This window comes from Drosophila mojavensis, unplaced genomic scaffold (assembly GCF_018153725.1).
Source record: "Drosophila mojavensis isolate 15081-1352.22 unplaced genomic scaffold, ASM1815372v1 contig_136, whole genome shotgun sequence".
Taxonomy (NCBI): Eukaryota; Metazoa; Arthropoda; class Insecta; order Diptera; family Drosophilidae; genus Drosophila; species Drosophila mojavensis.
The window spans coordinates 6143029-6166871 of NW_025318667.1; the positions used below are offsets into that span (position 1 = coordinate 6143029).

At 43.7% G+C, this 23843-nt stretch overlaps 1 protein-coding gene across 1 annotated transcript; it reads left to right on the forward strand.

Annotated features, from left to right (window-relative positions):
• The first annotated feature begins 2549 nt into the window (after positions 1-2549).
• On the forward strand, positions 2550-8851 carry LOC122757588. The gene is made up of 2 exons (XM_044010147.1): positions 2550-2614; positions 8008-8851. Exon 2 carries the CDS (start codon positions 8123-8125, stop codon positions 8744-8746), a length of 624 nt encoding a protein of 207 aa, XP_043866082.1. The 5' UTR covers positions 2550-2614; positions 8008-8122; the 3' UTR covers positions 8747-8851.
• The last annotated feature ends 14992 nt before the right edge of the window (positions 8852-23843 follow it).

Consider the following 23843-nt stretch of genomic DNA (forward strand, 5'->3'; position numbering starts at 1 on the left):
CAAAGAGCTAGATGAACAGATGGACGAGCGTACGGACGTATAGAAGGACGGCTGGAAGTGCGGACAACGGGATGAAAGTGCGGACGGATAGAAGGACCGATGAACATACGTCTGTTTGTTGGAGCGGACGGATGAATGGTTTAATATTTCGATCAATTCAAAGCACCGTCTTGATTGGAATTTAATTTTACACCTAGCCTAATTCCATTTGCGCTATTAACAACAAATATCAGTCGATTTTACAAATATAGCTAATACTATTCCACATATTTACGTCCTATTCTCATATACATCACCTCAGATATCCCTAAATACAAAACTAGATTCAGTTGTCAGTTAAGGCAGAGGTAGCCGCACACTTGCTTAATAAAATCCACAAAATTTGTTCAATTAGAGCGAATATTAAATTTGCATTCTGTACCGCTTATAGTTTGCATAGAGGATCAGCGATACTATTAGGGCGTAAGCCTATTAGCGAGCATTTGCCGGAATTTCAAGTCTCTATTATGGAGCCGCAGAGCTGAATGTGTTGATGGAAAACCTCAAATGTGTTTGAAGCATTTAAATATGTGCGTTGCATACTTTTCGGCTGAATATGCAAACAATGCGTGCAGCGGTCTCTGGTCAAAGGTGGTGCGGTGGGTCAGGTTGGGTTAGGGTGGCTTAGGATGGTGCTAGCCACTGTGCTGCTTCTCGCATTGGACGATGTTGTTGAGGTTTGTGCTCTCTTTCAAATCAATTGGCAAACAAAACAACAAAAGCGCACACACTGCCCATGTGTGTGTGTGTGTGTGTGTGCATGTGAGTTGCTGTGCTTTGGTGGCATTTACTTGGTGCAGTAACATAAATTACCACAGCGGCGACCGCAGGCGAGCTGTAACTGCGACGGCGACATAATAAACGGCCGCCGGTGCTGGGGGAGGCGCCCTGGGCAGAAAGGGGGGGGGGGGGGGACAGGGTCACACCGAAGGTACTCGCACAGCGGAGGTTCACTGCCCAGACTGAACTGGGCCGCACCGCAGTCGAGCCGCCGCGGCTATTGCAACGTTTGCGGCTTACAAATTATTTACTTAATTGCCAACGAAATGTGTCTAATGAGCCAAATTGCAATGCCAATGAATGTAACCTGAATGTGAGCGTGAACGTGAACGTGAATGTGGATGTGGATGTAAACGGGAATGTGAACGGGAATGTGAATGTGTACGTGCAAGTGATTGTGAATGTAAATGTGAATGCGTGCAGAGCTTAGCGGAACGTGACTTTAAGGCCATGCACCGATGTCTATTGTTGGTCCAGGTCCATCAAACAGATCCCTCGGCCCATCGAATGCACTTTTTGTGTGCCCTAATGCAGCACATAGAAGTCAAAGTGATCGACTTGGAGATATGCTGTAAACCTGTTGAAATGTGATGGTTCCAAATGGAAGTCACAGACAACATTAGAGATGAGAGTAATTATGAGAATAAATATACATTGTATAATAAATTAATGAATAATTACAATATTAACTAAAATATACATAAGTGTATGAAATACAAGTTTATAAGCATAAAAAATAAACACATATGAAAGCAATATTAGAAATATTTAAGTAAATAAATAATATAATATAATAATAATAAATAATAAATAATAAATAATGAATAATAAATAATAAATAATAAATAATAAATAATAAATAATAAATAATAAATAATAAATAATAAATAATAAATAATAAATAATAAATAATAAATAATAAATAATAAATAATAAATAATAAATAATAAATAATAAATAATAAATAATAAATAATAAATAATAAATAATAAATAATAAATAATAAATAATAAATAATAAATAATAAATAATAAATAATAAATAATAAATAATAAATAATAAATAATAAATAATAAATAATAAATAATAAATAATAAATAATAAATAATAAATAATAAATAATAAATAATAAATAATAAATAATAAATAATAAATAATAAATAATAAATAATAAATAATAAATAATAAATAATAAATAATAAATAATAAATAATAAATAATAAATAATAAATAATAAATAATAAATAATAAATAATAAATAATAAATAATAAATAATAAATAATAATAAAATAATAAAATAAAAATTCGAATCAGTATAAGAAAAATGTTAAGGCATTTGGATATTGCCTTCTGAAATATTATTATATATTATTATAAGAAATTGAATTATTATGAATTATTAATTGAATTATTATCGAAATTGTATAGGTTAAGTACTTGAAGCTGAACCACTGTACAGAGAAGTTGTTATTGTACGCGCTAGCACGGGAGTGTCGCTCTCCAAAAGATCGCTCTCTCGCTGCTCGCTGTTAGATGCGCATAGGTGCGCTCTCTACTGTGCAAGCTGCGCTTGCGTTCATGTTAAATTTAATAAATTCAGTACAAAATTGAACACCGGTGCCAGCACTTCGTATATTTCAGAGAGACCGCAAGTTGCTGTCTACTTTTTTTTATAAATATTATACACTGGCCATCGAAGGACCAGACTCCTTTTGGAAGGACATATTTGGCGCCCCCGGGTGGACACTCTCTGGAATTGAAGGAAGCTGGATTATGGATTTTGTGGATAATCAGGGAAGTACATAAATACATAGAGCACATAGATGACCAAGTAATGCAAGCCATAAATAAATAAATGCATTACTTGAGACATACAAAATATTAATGTATGTACAATCTACGCCTATGTACATTGTGTTGAGCTTATTTCAAATTGAAATTTAAAAAAAATAAATAAAAATAATAATAAGGTGCATATTGACCTTTGATCTGCAAATAATTCAATCTCTATTGCCTCGCATAATCCAAGTTTTCTTTGGCGCCGCTAGTGTGTTACAGTTTTTTTGCTCATTTTCGTCTCGCACTTTCGTTTTGCGCTTGCGCTCACAGCTCGCTCTCGCTCGCACATATTAGTGCGCGCTCACTTTGCGCTCAGTGCATACTCACTTGCTATATCGTTTGCACTCGCGCTTACACAGCAAATTTCGCTTTAATTTACGCTCATCATTTGCATGCGCGCTTGCAATATCGTTTGCACTCGCGCTTGCACTTATAGTTGCGCTCTCGTTTTACTGTCTCGCTTGCACATATTAGTGCGCGCTCACTTTGCGCTCATTGCATACTCACTTGCAATATCGTTTGCACCCACGCTTGCACACGCAGCAGCGCTCTCGCTTTGCGCTCAAAACTTGCACTCTCGCTTTGCGCTCATTGTATGAGCTCGATCTGCACTTATATTTTGGCATTCATACCGGCGCGCTCTCGCTTATGAATGCATTGCACTCAGTCGCTCAACAGTCAAATATAACTCAATAGACCACTTGCCCAAATAGTCACTCAACATTTTGGTTGTTGTCTTCGCTATATCGTAACAGTCACTCAAGTATAGTTTAACACTGCCAGCGTAATATATTGAGATTTATTACGATCGCGCGCATTTGTTAACATTCTTGAATTGCTCTTCGCTTGTTGTCATACATTAAGTGAACTTTTATTTGTTTCGATTGAAATTGGTTTCAACTGAGCATCACTTATAGCATCATGACTAACAAGCGAGGAAAGAATAGGTCTATGGACGAGTCATCATCAGAGCGTGTCGAAGCTCTGTTGGCCGTTTACAAAAATGTTACAAACGACATAACACGCATTAATAAATCATTAAAAGATTACACTAAACCAGTAGAGCCATTTGAAATTGAATGTCGACTTGAGATATTGAACCGCTACATAGAAAAGGCCTTTAAGACACAACAAGAGTTGGACGACATTAACGCAGATTTAGTGCCTCGGTCAACGTTAGAAGATTTGTGTGTATCGACAAAAGCACTTCTTATGAAGCGAGGTAGTGATAGCCAACCTAAAAGTGAGAGTCCCGCTAACTCTACAATGATTAGCTCAGTGTCACATTCTAGGAATCTACCGAATATAAAGCTGCCAAAGTTTAGCGGAGAATATTCGGAATATAAGAATTTCATTGGACTTTTTGAGAGTTTAGTCGACAACGAGCCAGGGTTATCAAATATAGAAAAGTTTAACCACTTGTTGTCATGCTTGGACAAAGAAGCATTAGGCACTGTCAAGGCATATCAGGTGACAGATGCAAATTATCCAAAAGCGTTAGCTGCTTTAAAAAATGTGTACGACAATCAGTGTCTCATATTTTTTAACAGCATTTCAAAACTATTTGATCTCCCACACATGTCCGAACCGTCAGCATCATCTTTGCGCATGCTGATAGACTCAGTCCGTGCCATTTACGAATCTCTTTTATCGCTAGGATCTGATAAGCAGATTTCGAATGCCATGCTCATCCATTTGGTAATGATGAAAGTGGACGCTGGCACGCGCTCTAGGTGGGAAGAGAATCTTGACTACAATAAGCTTCCATTGTGGCAAGATTGTGAAGCTGCCTTGAACAGACGGTATCAGCATTTAAGTGCTGAAGACTCATCTGGTCCACGTCGTAAGGTAGCTCAGGATAATAAGAAAAGAATTGGGAAAACTTCTCTAGCTGTCGCTCTGCCAAGTGAGCCGCAGAGTCCCAAATGCGTGTTTTGTAAAAAGAACGATCACTTCATTCACTCGTGCTCGTCGTTCGCAGCAATACCTTGCCAGAAACGTTTTACGTTCGCAAAGAGCTATCCGCTCTGTATAAATTGTTTGCGAACAGGACACTCAGTGGCTGCTTGCAAATCAGCCCACTGTCGTGTGTGCTCTAAGCCGCACCATACCATACTGCATAGATACAGCTCTGAAGCGGCTCAAAGTAGCTCAGCAGTTGTATCAGCAGTCCCTCGTGTCACTTCGTCACAGATTTCATCTGTAAATCACGCACGGATAGCCTCTGATCAAGTTCTTTTGGCAACTGCAGTTGTGAAGATAAAAGATCAATCTGGATCTTATCACTTAGCTAGAGCTTTATTAGATTCCGGCTCGCAAGTAAATTTCATAACTGAAGAACTGGCAAAACAGTTGAAATTAAAACGGCAAAGATCTGGGATTCAATTGTTGGGCATTGCTAATTGTCAGTCATCTGTTCGGCACAGCGTTCAAACTTCGATAGCGTCCCGAACGGACGACATAGAAATCCGAACAGACTTTGGTGTGTTACGTTCCATTTCGTCGTATCAACCAGAGAAGCACACTGAAGAGATCAAGGTACCTGATAATGTACAATTAGCTGATCCTCAATTCCACAAGCCGCAACGTATTGATTTGTTGCTCGGTGCTGATATCTTTTTTGATATATTAAGAGAAGGCAAAATAAAAGGATCCGATAACAACCCAACATTGCAATTGACTGCCTTTGGTTGGATTGTATCTGGTCGCTGCCGAACATTGAATGCAGCTACTAGTTCGTCGACTTTCATTAGCGTCGTAAACGACGACATAGCTATAGATTCAATAGTTCGCAAGTTCTGGGAGTTGGAAGAAAAGCCAAATACAATTAATTCGAATTTGTATACCCCAGAGCAACAACTGTGCGAGAAGTCATTTGTGGAGACTATTTGCCAAACTACCTCGGGTCGTTTCAGAGTGTCGCTGCCATTCAAATCAAGCCCACATTGTCTTGGTACGTCTTACGACACAGCCAAGCGACGATTTCTGGCCTTGGAAAGAAGAATGAGCAAGCAAGAAGACATTCGGCCAATGTATATTGACTTTATGAAAGAATACTTGGCCTTGGGTCACATGAGCCCAACTAACAATCAAATTCCGAGAGAGCCGCATTATTTCATCCCATATCAATGCGTGCTAAGACCGCACAGCGCATCCACTAAACTTCGAGTAGTGTTTGATGCCTCTAGCAAGTCCTCCTCTCAATTGTCGCTGAATGATCTACTCATGGTGGGTCCGACCATCCAGCCGCAGTTATGGGAGACTTTGCTAAGATTTCGACTTCGTCCTTGGGCTGCTACAGCAGACATCGCTAAAATGTACCGTCAAATTGAACTTGACGAGTCCCACCGCAACTTTCAACTTATTGTGTGGAGGGAAACGCCCACTGATCCGTTACAAATCTTTCGATTAAACACAGTAACGTACGGGACAGCGACTGCTCCATTCTTAGCAATTCGATGTTTAAAACATCTAAGCGACTTGCATGCTTCCACTCATCCAGCTGCTGCAAGATCGTTAGCCCGAGATTTCTATGTTGATGACCTGTTGACAGGAGCAGATAGCGTCGAAGAATTGTGCTTGTTGCATCGAGACTTGATCGCAATTCTTCAAAAGTTTGGATTTCCTCTCACAAAATGGTCGTCCAATTGTAAACAACTCGCAGCACAACCAGCTAGAAACGATATAGTTATTGGTCATCAAGAGGACACAAAAACATTGGGATTAATTTGGAATCCAATGAATGACAGCTTTAGATATTCCATGAACTGTCCAGTAGAAGTTCAACAGACCAAAAGATCCGTTTTGTCATTTGTAGCAAGGTTATACGACCCCTTAGGTTTGTTAAGTCCGATCGTAACTCGTGCGAAGGTCCTTTTACAGGAAATGTGGTTGCACAAACTTGGGTGGGATGACCAATTGCCTGTTCAAATGAGGCAAGAATTTGAGGCAGTAACTAGCTGTTTCTCAAATCTAAACTCGTTGCATATACCTCGTTACGTTGGCACACTTAAATCGAAAGGATGTCAAATCCATGGATTTGCTGATGCCTCAACGAGAGCTTACGGTTGTTGTTTATACGTAAGAATGCAAACAGATAAGGGTATCACTACCAGGCTGCTAGTCGCTAAATCTAAGGTAGCGCCCTTGAAAACAAAATCTGTTCCGCGGCTGGAGTTGTGTGCTGCAGAATTGTTAGCTACCTTATGGGATGCGGTAAGGAAAGTACTTGATTGTCCTATTAATCAAGTCACATTTTGGTCAGACTCTGAGGTGGTGCTTCATTGGCTGCGAATGCATTCATCTAGCTTGAACACATTCGTTGCTAATCGCGTTGCAACCATCCAAGAGTTGACAACTAATGTATCTTGGCGTCATGTACCAACGAAAGACAACCCAGCAGATATTGTATCTCGGGGATGTTCAGTTGAGGAGCTTAAAACATCATTGTGGTTTTGCGGACCAGGATTTTTAAAGCTCTCTGACACATGGTGGCCAGCCAACCCACAAATCACCCTATCAAAGGAGTTAGAGCTGCTAGAGAAGCGTAGAACTGCAATTACTATGATCGCGGTCGATGAGGTAGCAAATCCTATCGTACATCTTATTGAGTCAACGTCATCATTTTCTAAGCTAATCCGCATCGTTGCCTATATGTTCCGCTTTATCAATGGAAAACAAGAAAGTCATTCTTCACTTGTTCCTACAGCTTCTGAGTTAAGCTTCGCATTCCTTGCAGTTATATCTGTAATTCAACACATTGAATTCAGCGAAGAAATAAAGAAAATAAAGAAGTCAGTCGTGTTGCAACCGTCATTGCAAAAACTGACACCATTTTTGCACCCACATCAGCATGGCAGGCGTATGTTATGGTTGCTACGAGTAGGAGGTCGTTTATTGAAGGCACCATTAGCACATAATGCCAAATTCCCATTGTTGCTTCCAAAAAAATGTCGTTTCGTAACGCTTTATTTGGAGCATTTGCATCACTCTCATTGCCACGCCAATCCCCTAGTACTAATGGGCCTGCTTCGTCAGCAGGTTTGGCTGGTCAATGCTCGACAGGCTTGCAGTGCAGTAGTCCGAAAATGTGTACATTGTTTTCGCTACAAGCCGAAACTCTTATCCCAAATAATGGGCAATCTTCCCGCTGATCGCTTACATGGAAATAGGCCATTTGAGATCAGTGGAGTGGACTTTTGCGGTCCAATACTAGTTTCGCTGGGAATTCGGGGCAAATCGCCAGTCAAAATGTATATTGCCATATTTGTTTGCTTTACTTCGAAGGCAGTGCATCTTGAATTAGTCACCGATTTAACCACAAATTCATTTCTAATGTGTTTATCCAGGTTCGTTGGTCGACGTGGGCTTGTCCGGAAGCTGTACTGCGACAATGCCACCAATTTCGTGGGTGCTGCACGCACGCTGGACCTCAAAGCTACGTTCCATGGCAACACAGCGGACATGGAAATGTTTGCTGCGGAGCGGGGCATGGAGTTTGTATTCATCCCTCCTCGAGCGCCGCATTTTGGCGGCCTTTGGGAAGCGGCGGTGAAATCCGCCAAAGGTTTGCTGCTGAAAGCGATGGGCAGCGCTCGATTACGGCAAGACGAGGTGGCCACCGTGCTGGTCGAGGTCGAGGCCGTGCTCAATTCGCGGCCAATGGTCGCTCCCAGCAGCAACCCCAACGACGGCGAAGTGCTCACGCCAGGGCACTTCCTGATAGGAGCAACGCTCGTGCCGCTGCCAATCGCGTCCACAGAGCCAGTCGACGACGTCAAGCTGACACTATTAAAAAGATGGCAGCTGACATCCAACATCAAGCGTCGATTTTGGAACGACTGGTCAAGGGACTACCTGCTCAGCCTGCAGCAGAAGTCAAAATGGACGAAGGAGAGACAGAACATACAGGTCGGAGCAGTCGTGCTCGTGGGAGAGGACAACGCTCCTCCACAACAGTGGATGCTAGGCGTGGTGACGGAAGCCATAGTCGGAGGAGATGGTAGAGTGCGCGTAATTGTCGTTAAGACAAAAAATGGCACATATAAAAGGGCAATTCATCGCGTTGCACCACTGCCACTCCACTAATACACCATGTTATTGAAGCCCTGCGGCCTTTCAACGCGGCCGATGTTAAGGCATTTGGATATTGCCTTCTGAAATATTATTATATATTATTATAAGAAATTGAATTATTATGAATTATTAATTGAATTATTATCGAAATTGTATAGGTTAAGTACTTGAAGCTGAACCACTGTACAGAGAAGTTGTTATTGTACGCGCTAGCACGGGAGTGTCGCTCTCCAAAAGATCGCTCTCTCGCTGCTCGCTGTTAGATGCGCATAGGTGCGCTCTCTACTGTGCAAGCTGCGCTTGCGTTCATGTTAAATTTAATAAATTCAGTACAAAATTGAACACCGGTGCCAGCACTTCGTATATTTCAGAGAGACCGCAAGTTGCTGTCTACTTTTTTTTATAAATATTATACACTGGCCATCGAAGGACCAGACTCCTTTTGGAAGGACAAAAAATATAAAAAATTAATAAAAAAAAAATAAATAAATAAATAAAAATTAAAAATATATTACAATTAAAAAATATATTTAGTGTCATAAACAGTATAAAATATATAAACAAATTTAAAACAATCTTTAAAAATATATATATATACAAAAAATTAAATATAAATCGAAAAATATTGATCGTTTTTGGCAAAACAAAACTCCTTGTCTTGCCTTCAACTACAGGGTATTTTCAGGGGATTTCTTGTTGTTTTTGGTTAGCTGGAAATAATTTCCGGCAGACAATGAAATGCAATTTGGGGATAAAGGGCGAATGCTGCAGGACGTTGAAATTGGTGTGTTTGCATATGTCGCAATAAGGTGCTTTATGTGTGTGTGCTTGAGTGGGCGTGGCATATTGAACATTAGCTAAAACTCAAGTGAGCCGCGACGAATTGAAACGAATCGAATCGAATTTTCATCCGTGCGCAAGTGTCGGAATATGTGTGTGTGTGTGAACTCTCCCTCTCTCTCTCTCTCACACTCTCTCTGTGTTTGTGTGCGTACGTATGTCTATGTTTGGGGCGCAGCGTTTTGCGGCGTGTTTGTGCAGTGACAGCAACAGCGACAAAGTTGATTTATCAGTTTGGTGGCCATTAATCATCGCAGCGACAAGTTGGACACCGAGCGGACCAGCTGGGGTCAACAATGTTGTGCCCGGCCCAGCAGGAGGAGCGGGAACAGTAGCAGCAGTAGCAGCAGCAGCAGGAGGAGCGGCAGCAGGAGTCGGAGCAGGAGCAGGAGCAGGAGCAGCAGTATAGGACACAGATAGCACTTTGGGCATGGGATGTCGCTTACGCTTCAGCGCGCCGGCAATTTCTTTATTGTTGTTGTTTTGGCCCAGATAAAACAAAGAAGGAGCACGCTTACGCCCAGCCCCCTCGCCATCCTTGACAATGGGCAGGTTGACACTACCTATAGACTCTATATATAAATTAATATACGTACATATATATATAGTACATACATATCTAGATATGGATAATATGCAGTGAGCCACCCAGTCAGCCCATTCAGTGGCCAACACCTGGCTTCGATTTGTTTTGCATTAGCCCCAGCGATGGAGTTGGAGGAGGAGCAGCAGACCTGGTTGAAGGCAACGAAATTCTTGGCTGCATTTCAATTCACAGCACATAAACCAACAAATCGCCATTGGTGAAACTTTTGCTAAGTTCTACAGCCCCCACCTTCCCCTCTTCCCCTCTATGCGCTGCCGATGGCGCCTTATCGAGCTGCTGGCCGTTTAGCTACGCTCGGCTCCCGGTGCGATTTATCTGGGCAGCGCAGGTGACACGCAGTGCAAAATTGCCGGCCATATATATTGGCCCAGTCATTAGAGCGACGGCAGTTGGGGGCGATAAATGTTAAACGGCCAAATCGATGGCAACACATGCGATGGCAGCCAGGCAGAGTCGCAGAGCAGGAGTCGCAGGAGCCATAGCCGGAGCCACAGTCACGGCTCCGGGCGCCGTTTCAGTGCCACAAGCCGCGCGACAGACTGTGCCGCCTTTAAAAGCTCTGCCAAAGCTCAGCACTAAAATGCAAACAAAGTACGTGAAAGACTTTCCGGACATAGTTCTACGCCGGCATGCAGTTTATAGTATGAATACACTCTGCGACCGCGAGTATAACCAGTTTGCATGCAGATTATGTGACAGATGTGATAAAGTGTAATGTGGGGTAGTTGTAGTAGTAGAGGAGCTAATAGTTGCAAGTCTTAAGTAGCTCCCTCAGCTGAAGAAATATGAGAGTCAATGGGAGCTATGTAAGCTATGTAAGCAGATACAGATCTCTAGAGAGATGTGATATGAGCTCTGCAAGGTGAAAGGTTCTGTGACTCAATAGCTTAACTGAGCTTGGCTTGACTCGATATCTTAGAAATCTGGAGAGATCCTGTGAGTCGATGTGTATAGCTCTGGAGGGATCCGTGCCTTATTACGTCAGAAGAGCTCGGCAGGCTGAAGAGATCTGTGAGCCATTAAGTAGATCTATACAAGCTGGAGAGCTGTCTAGTTCAGTGTCTTAAGGGAAACTGAAGAAGCTGAGAAAGTTGGGTTAGGAGAGGTCGGTAAGCTGAAGAGATCTGTAAGGTGGAGAGATCTGTGACTCAGTGTCTTAGCAGAGCTTGGAAATCTGGATAGATCTGTGAGTCAAGAAGTAGAGCTAAGTAAGCTGGAGAGGTCTCTAGCTGAGTGTCTTAAGGGAAACTGAAGAAGCTGAGGGAGATGGGTTAGGAGAGGTCGGTGCTAAACAGATGTGTTGTCGATAAATAGATCTGTGCAGTGAGGAGAGATCTGTGACTCAGTGTCTTAGCACAGCTCTGCAAGCTGAGGAGTTCTATGATGCGATGGGTTAGTAGACCTCGGAAAACTGAAGATATTTGAGATTAGACTTGGAAGACTTACAAGAGTTCAGCTGACTAGTTGAAGAGAATCCATACTTAGAAGACTGCAAGTTGAAGAGATCTGTAGCTTGAAGAATCGGTAAAGCTTTACAAGCCGAAAAGGTTTGGGATTCAATGGCTTAAAAGACCTTGAAAAGCTGAATAGCTTACGCCAGCTGAGAGAGATGGCTTAGGAGGGAGCGCTAGGCTAGAGAGATTTGTGACTCGATGGCTTAAAAGGCCTCGAGTAGTCGAAGCAGCTGAAGAGATCTGTGATTAGACGGCGTATGAGAAGATCTGTGAATCGATGGCTATAGGACATCTGTAAGTCAATAGGTAGAGCTTGGTAAGCTAAGAGCTATGTAAGCTGAAGAGATCCAAGACTCGACGATTGGCAAGCCGAATACAGCTGTAAGTCAATAGGCAAGCTGAAGAGATCTGTGACTAGACTTAAAGGAGCTTAAGTAAGCTAAGGGGATCTGACTCGATTCAATATACTCCTCGACTTGAATACTCTTCCCATTTCACCTGCAAGTCAACATTCGCTGGAGTCTGAATCGCAATGCCCCAACGGCTCGCAACAGGTGTCAGCTGAGCAAACCTGTTCAATTAGTCCATGTGCCGTGGCGGCAGGCTGTTGTCTGTTGGCCATTGGCCGTTGGCTGTTGGCTGTTGGCTGTTGTCTGTTGTCTGTTGGCCTTGCTGTTTGGGCCAAGTTTTGGTGCGTTGGCTTTGTATATTTGTGCTGTGTCTGGGCATAAATAGCATATGGCAATGGCTGTAGCTGTAAATATCGCTATCTCTCTGGCTAGATATTGTGTATACTGTGGTTTATGTGTGCGTGCGTGTGTGTGTGTGTGTGTGTGTGTGTGTGTGTGGTGCGTGTTGTGGTCTTTTTGTTGTTTACGCAGCGCAGTGCTAAGCGCACCAAATGCAAAGATTGAAAGGGCGTCAACATACACATAGAGAGAGGGAGAGGGAGGGGGAAAGGGAGAGAGCGAGAGAGGGAGGAAGAGATAGAGTGCGTGCGTGTGTGTGTTTGATTTGGTTGTATCTGTCTGCCTCTCTATATATACGTGTGTCTGTGTGTGTGTGTGTGTGTGTATGTGTGTGTACTTAGTGTAATTTCAGCTAATTGCTTAATCAATATATGTACTAACTCACACACACACACACACACGCATACACACCTGTCCACACATAGTTCAATTACTTTTATGACGCTGAGAAAAGTGAGTGCGAGTGGGCGTGTCGATGGACTAGTGGGCGTGTGGGCGTGTGAATGTGACAGCCTTGAGCGGAGATCAGGTAAGCCTAAGTCGCGGCAAATCTGTGGCTACAGCCAGGCCTTAATTTACGCAGATCCTTGTCAAATCTTAGCTGAGTAACCATTTTTAAGCCCCGCCCCCTCCGCCGCACCTGCTACGGCCCCTCTGGCTGTGCGAGCGGAGCAGCTTGTGGCCTTTTGTGGTTAGTATTCGGTTCTATTTTTGTTTACTTGTTTTTTTTTTTTTCATTTTTTTTTTATTTCGGTTGCTGGCCGAGCTTTGGTCAAGCTAAGCCGCTTAAATTTGCTGTCCGCGTCAAATTGGTGCCATCAACGCAGCTTTGCCGTCCGGCCGTCCGGGCGTCCGGCCGTACGGCCTGGCCGTGGGCCTGTTTGTGGACTTGGATGTCAATCCGGACGGCAATCCCGGGCATCCCGGTTAACGGGCGGCCCGTCCGCCGCACCGCACCGAATGCGATCACACAGAAACCCAATTAAAAAGTTTGCATTTTTATGCCCCGCCCAATGGACGGCACTAAAAATTGCTACAAAATAACGAGATTTTCAGCCAGATTGGCTGGGACTCGGTCTGGGAGGGGGAGGGGGAAATGGAGGGGCAGTGGAAGTGGCGCAAAGCGAACGGGACGAGTGGAAAAGCGTGCGGAAAACTGTTTGTCAAATAATTTTTCACAGCATTTGCCAAGGAGCAGGACAAGATAAAAAAATAAAAATAAAAAAATTTAACGTAGATGGGAAATAAAAAACGGAACGGAAGTGCTGATACGGCAAAGTCGGAGGCCGTGAGGGCGGAGGGCGGCGAGGTGCACAGAACGGGAGGTGTGGCCAGTCGAACAAAATATAAATACGGAAAAATGCGAGTAAATGGAAATGTGACATTTACGCACTTTGCGAGCTTAGATCGAGTTAAGACCACGGCACGTAGCTGCTGTAGGTGTGGCAGGAGGAGCAGCGAGAGAGAGTGTGAGAGACTGATGGGTGGGAGTGAGAGGGAGAGAGAGAGAAAGTGCGCTGGCAGCTGTCGCGGCAACAGCGAACACATTTTCAAGTAACTTTTCGAATTTTAATTATTTCTTTGGCAGCACACACACACACACACACACACACATACACCCATAGACCCATTACCCCCTCTCCTCCCCTTTCTAGCAATCACTCACACTCCACCCCCCCCGCCTCCCGCTATCTTTCTGTGTATCTCAATCTCTGGCTGTGTACTTTATTTTTACATTTTAATTAAAACGCAATTTACACTTACTTAGAAAATCATTTCGTTTCGCTGAGTATTTATCTTCTGGCTTTTGGTTTTAGCTTTGAGTTTGTTTGTTGTCACCAACAGACAGACAGACGGACGGACGGACGGACGGACGGACGGATGGAAAGTCTCACTGATGGACTGACTGGCTGACCAGTAGCCCGCTATCTGTACTTTATCATTATCGCAGGCACAAAAACCAAATTCAGCTAAGCGCAATATCCAGAGAGACAGCGTGAGAGAGAGAGAGAGAGAGAGAGAGAGAGAAAGGGTGAGTGAGAGAGGGGTACATTAGGGCTCTGGTCACAAAATAATCACAAAAGCCAACAAATTTAATCGACACAACTTTGCAGTCATTCAAAATAGCCCGATAGAGGCGACCACAGCGAATACAACACAGACTAGCCCCATCGAATCTGGCTGGCTTCGGGCCAGACCTAATTGTTCGTTTGCCAAAATTATGACAATGGCCAAACGGCCAACTGGCCAAATGGCCAAACGGCGAATAACGAATGGGTCTTTTGGCTGTGGATTCACTGTGCCCGCGCTGCATAATTAATATTGAGCAAGTGGCGGACAAGTCCGACAATATCGACTCGAGAGCAGCAGTCGGTGCTGGGGCTGCAGCTGGAGCTGGAGCTGGGACAGCGGCTGTCCGGCTGTCTGTCCGGCTGTCTGCTTGTTTGGTTTGTTTGCCCGTTGTCGCAGCGAGCATAATAAAATATATTTTATCATTGATCTGAACGCAAACAAACAGGCTCTGGGCAAACACGACAGACGCACCAAATGCGTTTCTATTCACAAAAGGCAGCAGGCGGGCGGCTGAAGGGTAACTGAATAGAAGGCCCCGATGTAGTGGGCGGGCCAGCGAGCAGCATTTTCGGCTTTATCATGCAGCGCCAGTGCCAGACGGAGTAAAAAGCACAGCACTCTTTTTTTTTTTCCTTTTCCCAGGAAAAGGCATTTCGAAATCTTAAAGAAGCTCTGGCTAGAGCATAAGGGGCAATCGCTTGGGAATTGCGAGCTCAGTTCGCATGGATAAAGAGCTCTGTCACTGAGCGTCGACCGGAGACTGTGCTAGTGAAGTACCACTGTACTTTAATTGTTTCTCAGTTCAAATGAGTGAACTTTACTTTAAGTTTGTTTTGCTTTCTCGACGGCTTCAACCCATCAAGTGAACTTGACGCGGCCTTGATGCACGAAAAACTGGTTTCACTTGGTTGCAATTAGCCGATGTAAGTGAGGCACATATGTATGTATGTGAGATGTGTTTGGGTGAGGTATGACCAACTATGAGATGCCCTGTGGCAGAATGGAAGCTTGCCTAAGGAGAGTACGGGCGTACCCATCCAATGAGTATACTACTTGGACTTGGCTAACCCATAGAGCTAATATGAAAGTGATGAAAATATGAATGAATGGAGTGTGAGAATGAATTAACTAGTGAGGGTAGGTAGAGTGTATGGCTAGGATTAGGATAAGATGAAAGTGTTCATTAATACAGGGTATTCATCAAACTGGCTATCTGATATGCAAATGTAAATTATTACAGGCTATCTAAATGGTTTCTGAGTTGCAAGTGTATATTAATACAGGGTATCTGAATGGTTGTCTGAGATGTAACTGTATATTAATACAGGGTATCATACTGGTTATCTGATATGGAAATGTATATTAATACAGGGTATCAAACTGGTTATCTGAGATTAAAGTGTAAGTAATACAGGGTATCTAACTGGCTATCTGATATGCAAATGTAAATTAATACAGGGTATCTGAATGGTTGTCTGAGATGCAACTGTATATTAATACAGGGTATCAAACTGGCTATATGAGATTAAAGTGTAAATTAATACAGAGTATGTAACTGGTTATCTGAGATGCAAGTGTATATTAATACAGGGTATCAAATTGGTTAGCTCTTTCATAACTTAAACTTCTGTTTGGCCTAGGTGCAATACCCAAGCAGGTAACCCATGCCAGCCTCAAGATCTACCGCACTGGATCTTAACTTAAAATACATCAGATATCCCTTACATTAACTCTGTAGTATCTCATATATATTTGCTGCCCTTGAGCTTCTCTTAATCTCCCTAACCTTAGGAATGCATATTAACTAGTTGTCTACTATATAGTGTGTTACTCCCATTACAGGGTATCCAATCGGCTGTGGATATATGATTTTACAATAAGTCGACTGATAGTTGCATTCTCTTTTAATTTGTTCAACTTTTTCCATTTCTTTTCTTCCAGCTCCACCACCAAACAACAAAAACTCGGAGCTGGCAATACGAGCAGCAGCAATATGGAACAAGAAGAAGACAAAGCGCCGCAACCGCTTCATTTTGGGCAGGAGACGTGCTGCAGCCACGCCCCGCAGCGCGCCACACCAAGTGGCAGAGGCAGTGGCTCTAGCAAACAATTTAATTAAAATATGCATGTGCCCCACGTGGATTAAGTGGTTGGAGGTAGTTGACTCGCTGCTAGTTGTTGACGACTGCTGCTGCTACTCCTGCTGCTGCTCCTGCTGCTCCTGCTGCTGCTGTTGGAATGACAACAACAACAACAACAACAAGAGCAGTAACCACCAGCAAATGTCGCCATCAGCAGATGACAAAAGTGGGCAAAGATGTCAAATTGAAACATTTGCACTGACAGCTGCCCACAGCCCATAACAACGGGCTGCACCACTTCGCACCACTTCGCACCAGTCGCTGAGCCACCCGCACTTGTGCTACGTGCCGCCTTCACGTTGATGATTTTGTTATTGTTGTTGTTGCTGACATTGTTGTTGTTGTTGTTGTTATTATTGCCATAAAACTTCTTGCCACTTGCTCTATATTCAACATTCAGTGTTGTCTTTCCACTCCACTCCACTCTCTCTCTCTCTCTCCCACCTCCCTCTCCCTCTGCCTCTTTGTCTCTGTCTTTCGCGCTGTCGGCTTGTTTTTGCGTTTTTAATTTCGCTTTGTGACAATTTTTTGCAATTGTCAACTGTCTCGCGCTTCGCCCCAACACCGCCCGCGCACTCCACTCCCCCACTCCCCACTCAGCACTACCACCCACGAGAGCCATTCACGATTCACCGACTTTTTTGCAACAATTCTTTTTCGCGCTGCCATTTGATAAGTTTGACAGCGGCTACTCCACATCTTTGTCTGCCAGCCCTAGCTCTACCTCTACCGCTGCCTCGAACTCTACCTCTCCCTTCCGCCCTCTCTCTCTCTCTCTCTCTCACGCTCTTTTGCCTCCACTTTCTATCAGCATCTCGTTTCTTTTTTGTTTTTGAGCTGTCTGTGTGCAAATAAGCAGCGTCAGGGCGTCAAACTGAAAATAAATGAGCCAAAACGTGCGGAGCGTAGCTGCGGGTTGCCCAAGCCAAGCGGGACAGAGCAGCTTGGATGGCCGGACAGATGGACAGACCGGACAGCCAGGACAGCCAGGACAGCCTGGACGGACCGGACAGATGAACGTAGCTGTATAGCTGGGATATTGTTGCTGAAGTGAAAACAAATTAACTATCTCACGCTGTGTTTTTATGCTGCAGTTGTCCTCTCTCTGTCACTGAGACAAACAAAGGAGGACTCAACGACGTGTCGACTCGACTCGAGTCGTTCCTAGGCGCTGGCAAACACTCCACAGCTTTCAGACTCCCAGGCTGCCAGGCTGAGCCAACTTTGTTGACTGGCAATACTCTAAGCAAGATCCAAGTCTTAAGACTTCTATGCGGACCTCTGAGTAAGCTGACATTCAAAGCAATCGACCGTTTTTATCTCTCCATCTTATCTTGTTGACCTGCTTTATATAGCATACTTTTTGGCAAATCTATATGAATATCGACCCAAATGAATTGATATTATCTTGCTTAGAGTCAATGAATCAATGAGTCAGTGAATCAATGTCTTAATGAGTCAATAAATCATTGAATAAATAAATAAATGTCAATGAGTCAATGAATCAATGAGTCAATGAGTCGATGAGTCAATGAGTCAATGATTCAATAAATCAACGAGTCAATGATTCAATGAGTTCATTAGTCAATGGGTCAATGAGTAAATGAGTCAATTACTTTATGAGTCAATGAGTCAATGATTCAATGAGTCAACGAGTCAATGATTCAATCACTCAATGAGTTCACTAGTCAATGGGTCAGTGAGTCAATGAGTCAATAAGCCAATGAGTCAATAATTCAATGATTCAATGAGTTCATCAGTCAATGAGTCAATGAGTCAATCAGTCAAGGATTTGGAGAATTAAGAATTATTCCGTCTCAGTTTCAGTCGTCTTCCTCTCTTCACTGCAATTTATATCGCAGGCAGAGTCTTTCCTATTCGACTCGGACTTAATCTGCGTTGGCTCTTTCACTTTCATTTTGTTGTCTCTGTCAATTCGGTTTATCGCCGCCATTGCTGGCGTTGATGCCGTCGTTTGTTGTCATCGTCTTTGGCTTTTATTTGCGTAACAATTTCGCTTTATGCGACAGCAACGTCTTTGCGCGCTGGTCAACAGCTCGGCTCTCAACCTGGATTTGGCGGTGCTCAGCTCCTGCCGCTGCTTTCTGACTGCTCCTGCTGCTTCTGCACCTGTTGATGAGCTGTAAATGAGCGCTGGACTATTTTATGTGCGTATTTTTTTATGCTAATGCCCTCGGCCCTCGGCACTCGGCCCTCGCAATTGTGTGCTCTGCACTCGACACTCGGTACTCTTCACTCCTCACTCCGCACTCCTCAGTCCACACTTTAGCTCGCATCATTTCGCTTCGGCTCGCATCACTAACTGTCAAATCCACAATCTACGCCAGTTTAAGCAACTGCCGCACTGCTTCACAGCCACTGATGACAGTTGGACAATTTTGTCGCATAATACAAAAATATCAAGCATACGCACTGTGTGCGCCCCAAACTCACTGACAACGCCCAAATATGAGTGGCTTGACAATATGCACTGCCACAGTTGCCCCACATCTTCATCTCTATCCTCCATCTCCATCTCCATCTCCATCTTCATCTCCAGCCAGCATCCTCCATCTCCATCTATCGCCGACGATGTTGACTCGCTAAGCCAGTTGGCACCAGTAACCATAACTTAGAAACGCAAACAAGCTGAATTTGCTGACGACTCCAGTACGACTACGGCGCCCCTCAGCCACCGGGCTGAGACCTTAAACTTCTGGTTGGCTTAGGTGCTGTGATCCGTTGGCTTGCACTAGTGCTGTAGCTGTTACATTTCAATTGAAAGGATTTACATTTTGTTGTTATGTTTCAGCATTTTTGTTTTACAGCTCGGTCGCCTGTTGGGGTCGTGCTCCGAAAACAACGACCCAACGACCCAACAACCCAACGACACAGCAAATTTTCTAATGTTACGCACGAGCTACATAGACAGGACAGCCAGTCAAGGGGCGAGATGTCATAATTGTGTGGCTAGGATAAATGTTTTGAGTGCCTGTGCGAGTGTAAATGCGAATGCGAATGCGAATACGCGTCTGTCTGCCAGCTGCTGGCTGTGATTGTGGCTGTCACATGCTGTCTTGTTTGAACAGCAAAAAACGCATTCACGCCCTAAAAATCGTTGCAAACTGGCAAAGAAATATATGATTCCTTGATGCTTGCACAAGTGCAGGGCGATTCGCATAATGTGCTCTTGAATGTCGCCAGACGCACTCACAGCACTCACAGTTGACTTGTGTTTAGCATTCATTAATATCGTTCGCTATGCAAATTAGACATTTGACTTCGACTATTCAATTTCTAACTAACACTAACTGAGCGTAGTGCTGGGAAATGCTGCAGCCGAAGGGAAACGCCAAGTCAATCGTGTGAGTACTTAAATGAACTGCCTTCAAGCTATCTTTCCAGAGCCCATGATCAATCTCTAATAGCTCTTTTGTCTGTAGTCTTTCCAGTTATTCCAGCTACTCGAGGAGACTCTTCTTGTAGATTTTTTTTTTCTGTATTCCTTTTAGATAATATGACATATATTTTGGTTCTCTATCTTGAATCGATTCTTTTCTGCATTAACAAGCTAATTTTCTAGTAGTAAGTGCAGCTTACCATCTAGCAAACATTTCAAATATTGGTAGGTATTTTTCTTGGTCTCCTTGCTTCTTTCATCACTATACTGTAGTATATGCTCTTTCCAGTTGCCCTTCTAGTTCTCCTTATATATGTCTTCATCTTTCCAGTTCCCTTTTCGGCTCTGTTACCAGCTCTCCTTCCAGTTGTCTTTCGGCTTCGCCTACCAATTTTCCTTTCAGTTATTATTCTGGTTCTCATTTCAGCTCTCTTTCTAGTTATCTTTTCAGTTATCTCAAGTCAATTTCTATTTCCATCTGCCCATCAAGTTCACTCTTTAGTTCTTTTTCCAGTTCTCCTTCCAATTGTCATTTTAGCCCTCCTTTAAGCTGTATACTCATTCTCTTTCCAAATCTCATTGCAGTTTTCTTTTCAGTTGTAGCTCCAGTAGATTTTTCGATTTTCTTTTCAGTTATTTTGAAAGTTCTCTGCAGTTCTTATGACAACTATCTTTCTAGTCTTCTCAAGTCCTTCTTTTTGTCCTTCCACTTCTCTTTTCAGTCTTTTTTTTTCCGTGTTCCAATTTTATTTTTCCAGTTCTCTTTGCAGCTTTTCTTCCGGTTGTCATGCCAGTGCTCTGTCCGATTTTTCTAGTTATCTTCAGTTGTCATTCCATCTCTCTTTCTAGCTCCCTCACAGTTCTCTCTAATGTTTTCTTGCCAGCATCTATTCCACTTCCCTTTATATTTCGAGCTCCAATTTTCTTACTTCATTTAGCCAGATTTCCTTCCCAAAAACTTCCCAGCTCTTCTATCGTTGTACTCTCCAGTCCTCATTCTTTGTCGCACTCTTTCCATACTCCTACCCGAATAGACTTCTAGCTCTCCTTTCAGATCGCACTCCAACTCATCTACCACTCCAGCGCTTCGGCCACAACTCATTTCGCCAGAGCATTGAAACGACCGCGTGCTTAACGACCTTTTAATTGTCATGTGTCTTGTGTCTTGTGTTTTGCGGGTTGTGTGTTGTGTTTTGTGCTCTGTGTATCTGTGTGTGTGCGTGCTGTCTGTACACCTTGCATTCAGTTAAGTTGCAGCGCCACCTAGCGGCCAAAAATAGACAAAGTTGTCGAATATTCACCGCAAGTTGCGGTCGCGCGCACGCCGACCGCGCTCGCAGGGGACGGCAGGAGAGGGGCGCACTGATGCCGGGTCGGCTTTGGGCTGACTCGTCTTTTTAGCCAGAAATAAACTCATTTTAAATACTTTTGCCAACAATTTGTCATAATTTGGCTCATTTCGGCGGCAGCAGAAGAAGACGCCGGCTTTTGTCACTGCAACAGATTTGCCCGGATGATTGAGGAGGAGGCGGGGCTGCTGACGAGGGCGTCGCGTCACTGTGGCAAAACTTTTGCGTGCGATTGGGCGTGGCTGTGGCTCTGGCTGTGGCTGTGGCTGTGGCTCTGGTGGGGAGCATGCCCGGAAGTTGCCGCTTGCCACGGCGCGGCGCGGCGAGGCGCCCACCCCATCTATTTGTATTGCATTGCATTGTGTGTTAAGTTCTTAAGCGCTGCCAAAAACTTGAGTCGAGGCAGCCGAAGCGCTTAAAAAGTGCCGCCTATGCAGTTACACTTGCCCCAAGGGCCCGCCTGGCTGAGCAGCTGACTGAAAAGGGAAGATTCCTGTGGTGCGAGGTGGCAGGGGGGGGTAGCTGCTACTTTATTACGTGCACAAACACGACACGAAGGCAGCTCCACAGAGTTTTTGGCTATGTGCATAATTTTCTAAGGCGAAGCAACAAATAATGTTGTCTGCAGGCAGCCAGAGGCAGCAGGAGGAGCAGCAGCAGCAGCAGCAGGAGCAGCGCCAGCAGGAGGCGGGGGTAGCTGGCTTTTGTTGCAAAGTATTGAACCGTCGGGCCGTTGCAGACAATTGCATAAGAGTCAAGATGCCAAGGGGGTGCAGCGCAGGCGGCTCTAGCCCCAACAAAGCAGTCAGCCAGCTGGCAGGAGTCGGGCTCGGGCTCGGGCTTGGGGTGGCTCTGAAACGTGCGCACACAAAGGACTGAATGGCTGGGTCGCCTGACAAGCGCCTCATGTCTTCAAAAATTACATTTAACTTACTAAAATTACAATACAAAATTGAAATATCTCATTTCAACATGCAGTTCAGGCAATTCTTCATGCGTATGAAAACGATAGAGGTGCAGCGGGGGCGGGGCATGTGCTGGAAGGAGTGGGGAGTGAGGTGGGCTCGACTTGGGGTAGGTTGCAATTACTATACAGACAGACAGCAGTTAGCGAAGCCACAAAAAGGCAAATACATAAGTGAGCGAGTGTGTGTGTGTGTGTGTGTGTGTGTGTGTGTGTGTGTGTGTGTGTAGCGGGAGGCGAGAAGACGACTCCGAGTCAGAGCCGTAGAGACAGACCCCTAACGAGCCGCATGCCGACAACAAGGCAGACAAAACTTTACAAAATTTATCAACGAGTGCTGCTAGTGTGTGTGTACGTGTGTGTGTGTGTGTGTGTGTGTGTGTGTGTGTGTGTGTGTGTGTGTGTGTGTGTGTGCTTTTGCATTTATGAAAATGTAATAATAACAAAAGACGCAATGCAGACGCGGCAGCAACAGCAGCAGCAAACTCAAAACAAACACAAGGGAGGCAACGAGCCAAAGCAACGGGGAGCAGACACTGACGCAGCTCCAGACACGAGTTGTCAGAGAGGTGGCGGAGGGAGGGTGGTAGGGGAGGGGGCATAAGGTGGCAGATATGTTTCATAAGTATTTGCAGATAGGCAAACATATGGCTGACTGAATGCACAATATAATGGCACACACACACACACACACACACACACACACACACACACACACACACTCACACTCACGCATACAACTGCAGTGCATCTGTGGCTATAACTGTAACAAATTTGCAAATTTCGCAACTTGGAAAAATTTGTCAAAACAAGTTATTATCAAATGTTGATCACAAAAGAACATAGACAAATGCTCCGATAGACGCACAAAAGGCATATGAAGAAACAGATATATATATATGCAAATATACAAATGTATGTGTATCTATATGGTATGTAGATACCTACACAGATGTAGCCTCAGATGCGATACGATTGACTGGCGCCAAACACTAAGAACGACAGAAGTCAAAGATACATATGCATATTTATATAAGCTTTCTCTTTCTATCTCTCTCTCTCTATACATATCTACATATACGTACACCTATCTATAGAACAGGCCATATGTAGACCTATGGATAGATCGATCGAAGAATAACCAAACTTGCTCAACAACAACGAAATCTAGAGGGAATGACAAAAGTTGTTTTGTTGATATGATAGGGTCAGAAATTAAGAGCCAAAGCAAGTAAGAGAGCTCTCATATTCGTTGCTCGAACTAGGAGATACCCTGCAAGTCGTGCGATCAGCGTTCAATTTCAAGAATTTTTTATTTACTTGTATCAGAAATATGCCCCACAAATAATTGTATAAAATCTCCATCAAACTAAATGGAAAATTGAGGGTATATATATACATATATACCTGACTATTATCATATATCATAGTCATTACAAATGTAGAGGTATTTAGAGATTGAATTGAACACTTGAATTCTGGAAATGGGATTGATGAATAACATTAAAGTGGAAATATAGATACGTACTATA

Excerpts from the sequence above, each read along its gene's own strand:
- LOC122757588 (XM_044010147.1), top strand. The coding sequence starts at position 8,123 with ATGGAAATGTTTGCTGCGGAGCGGGGCATGGAGTTTGTATTCATCCCT.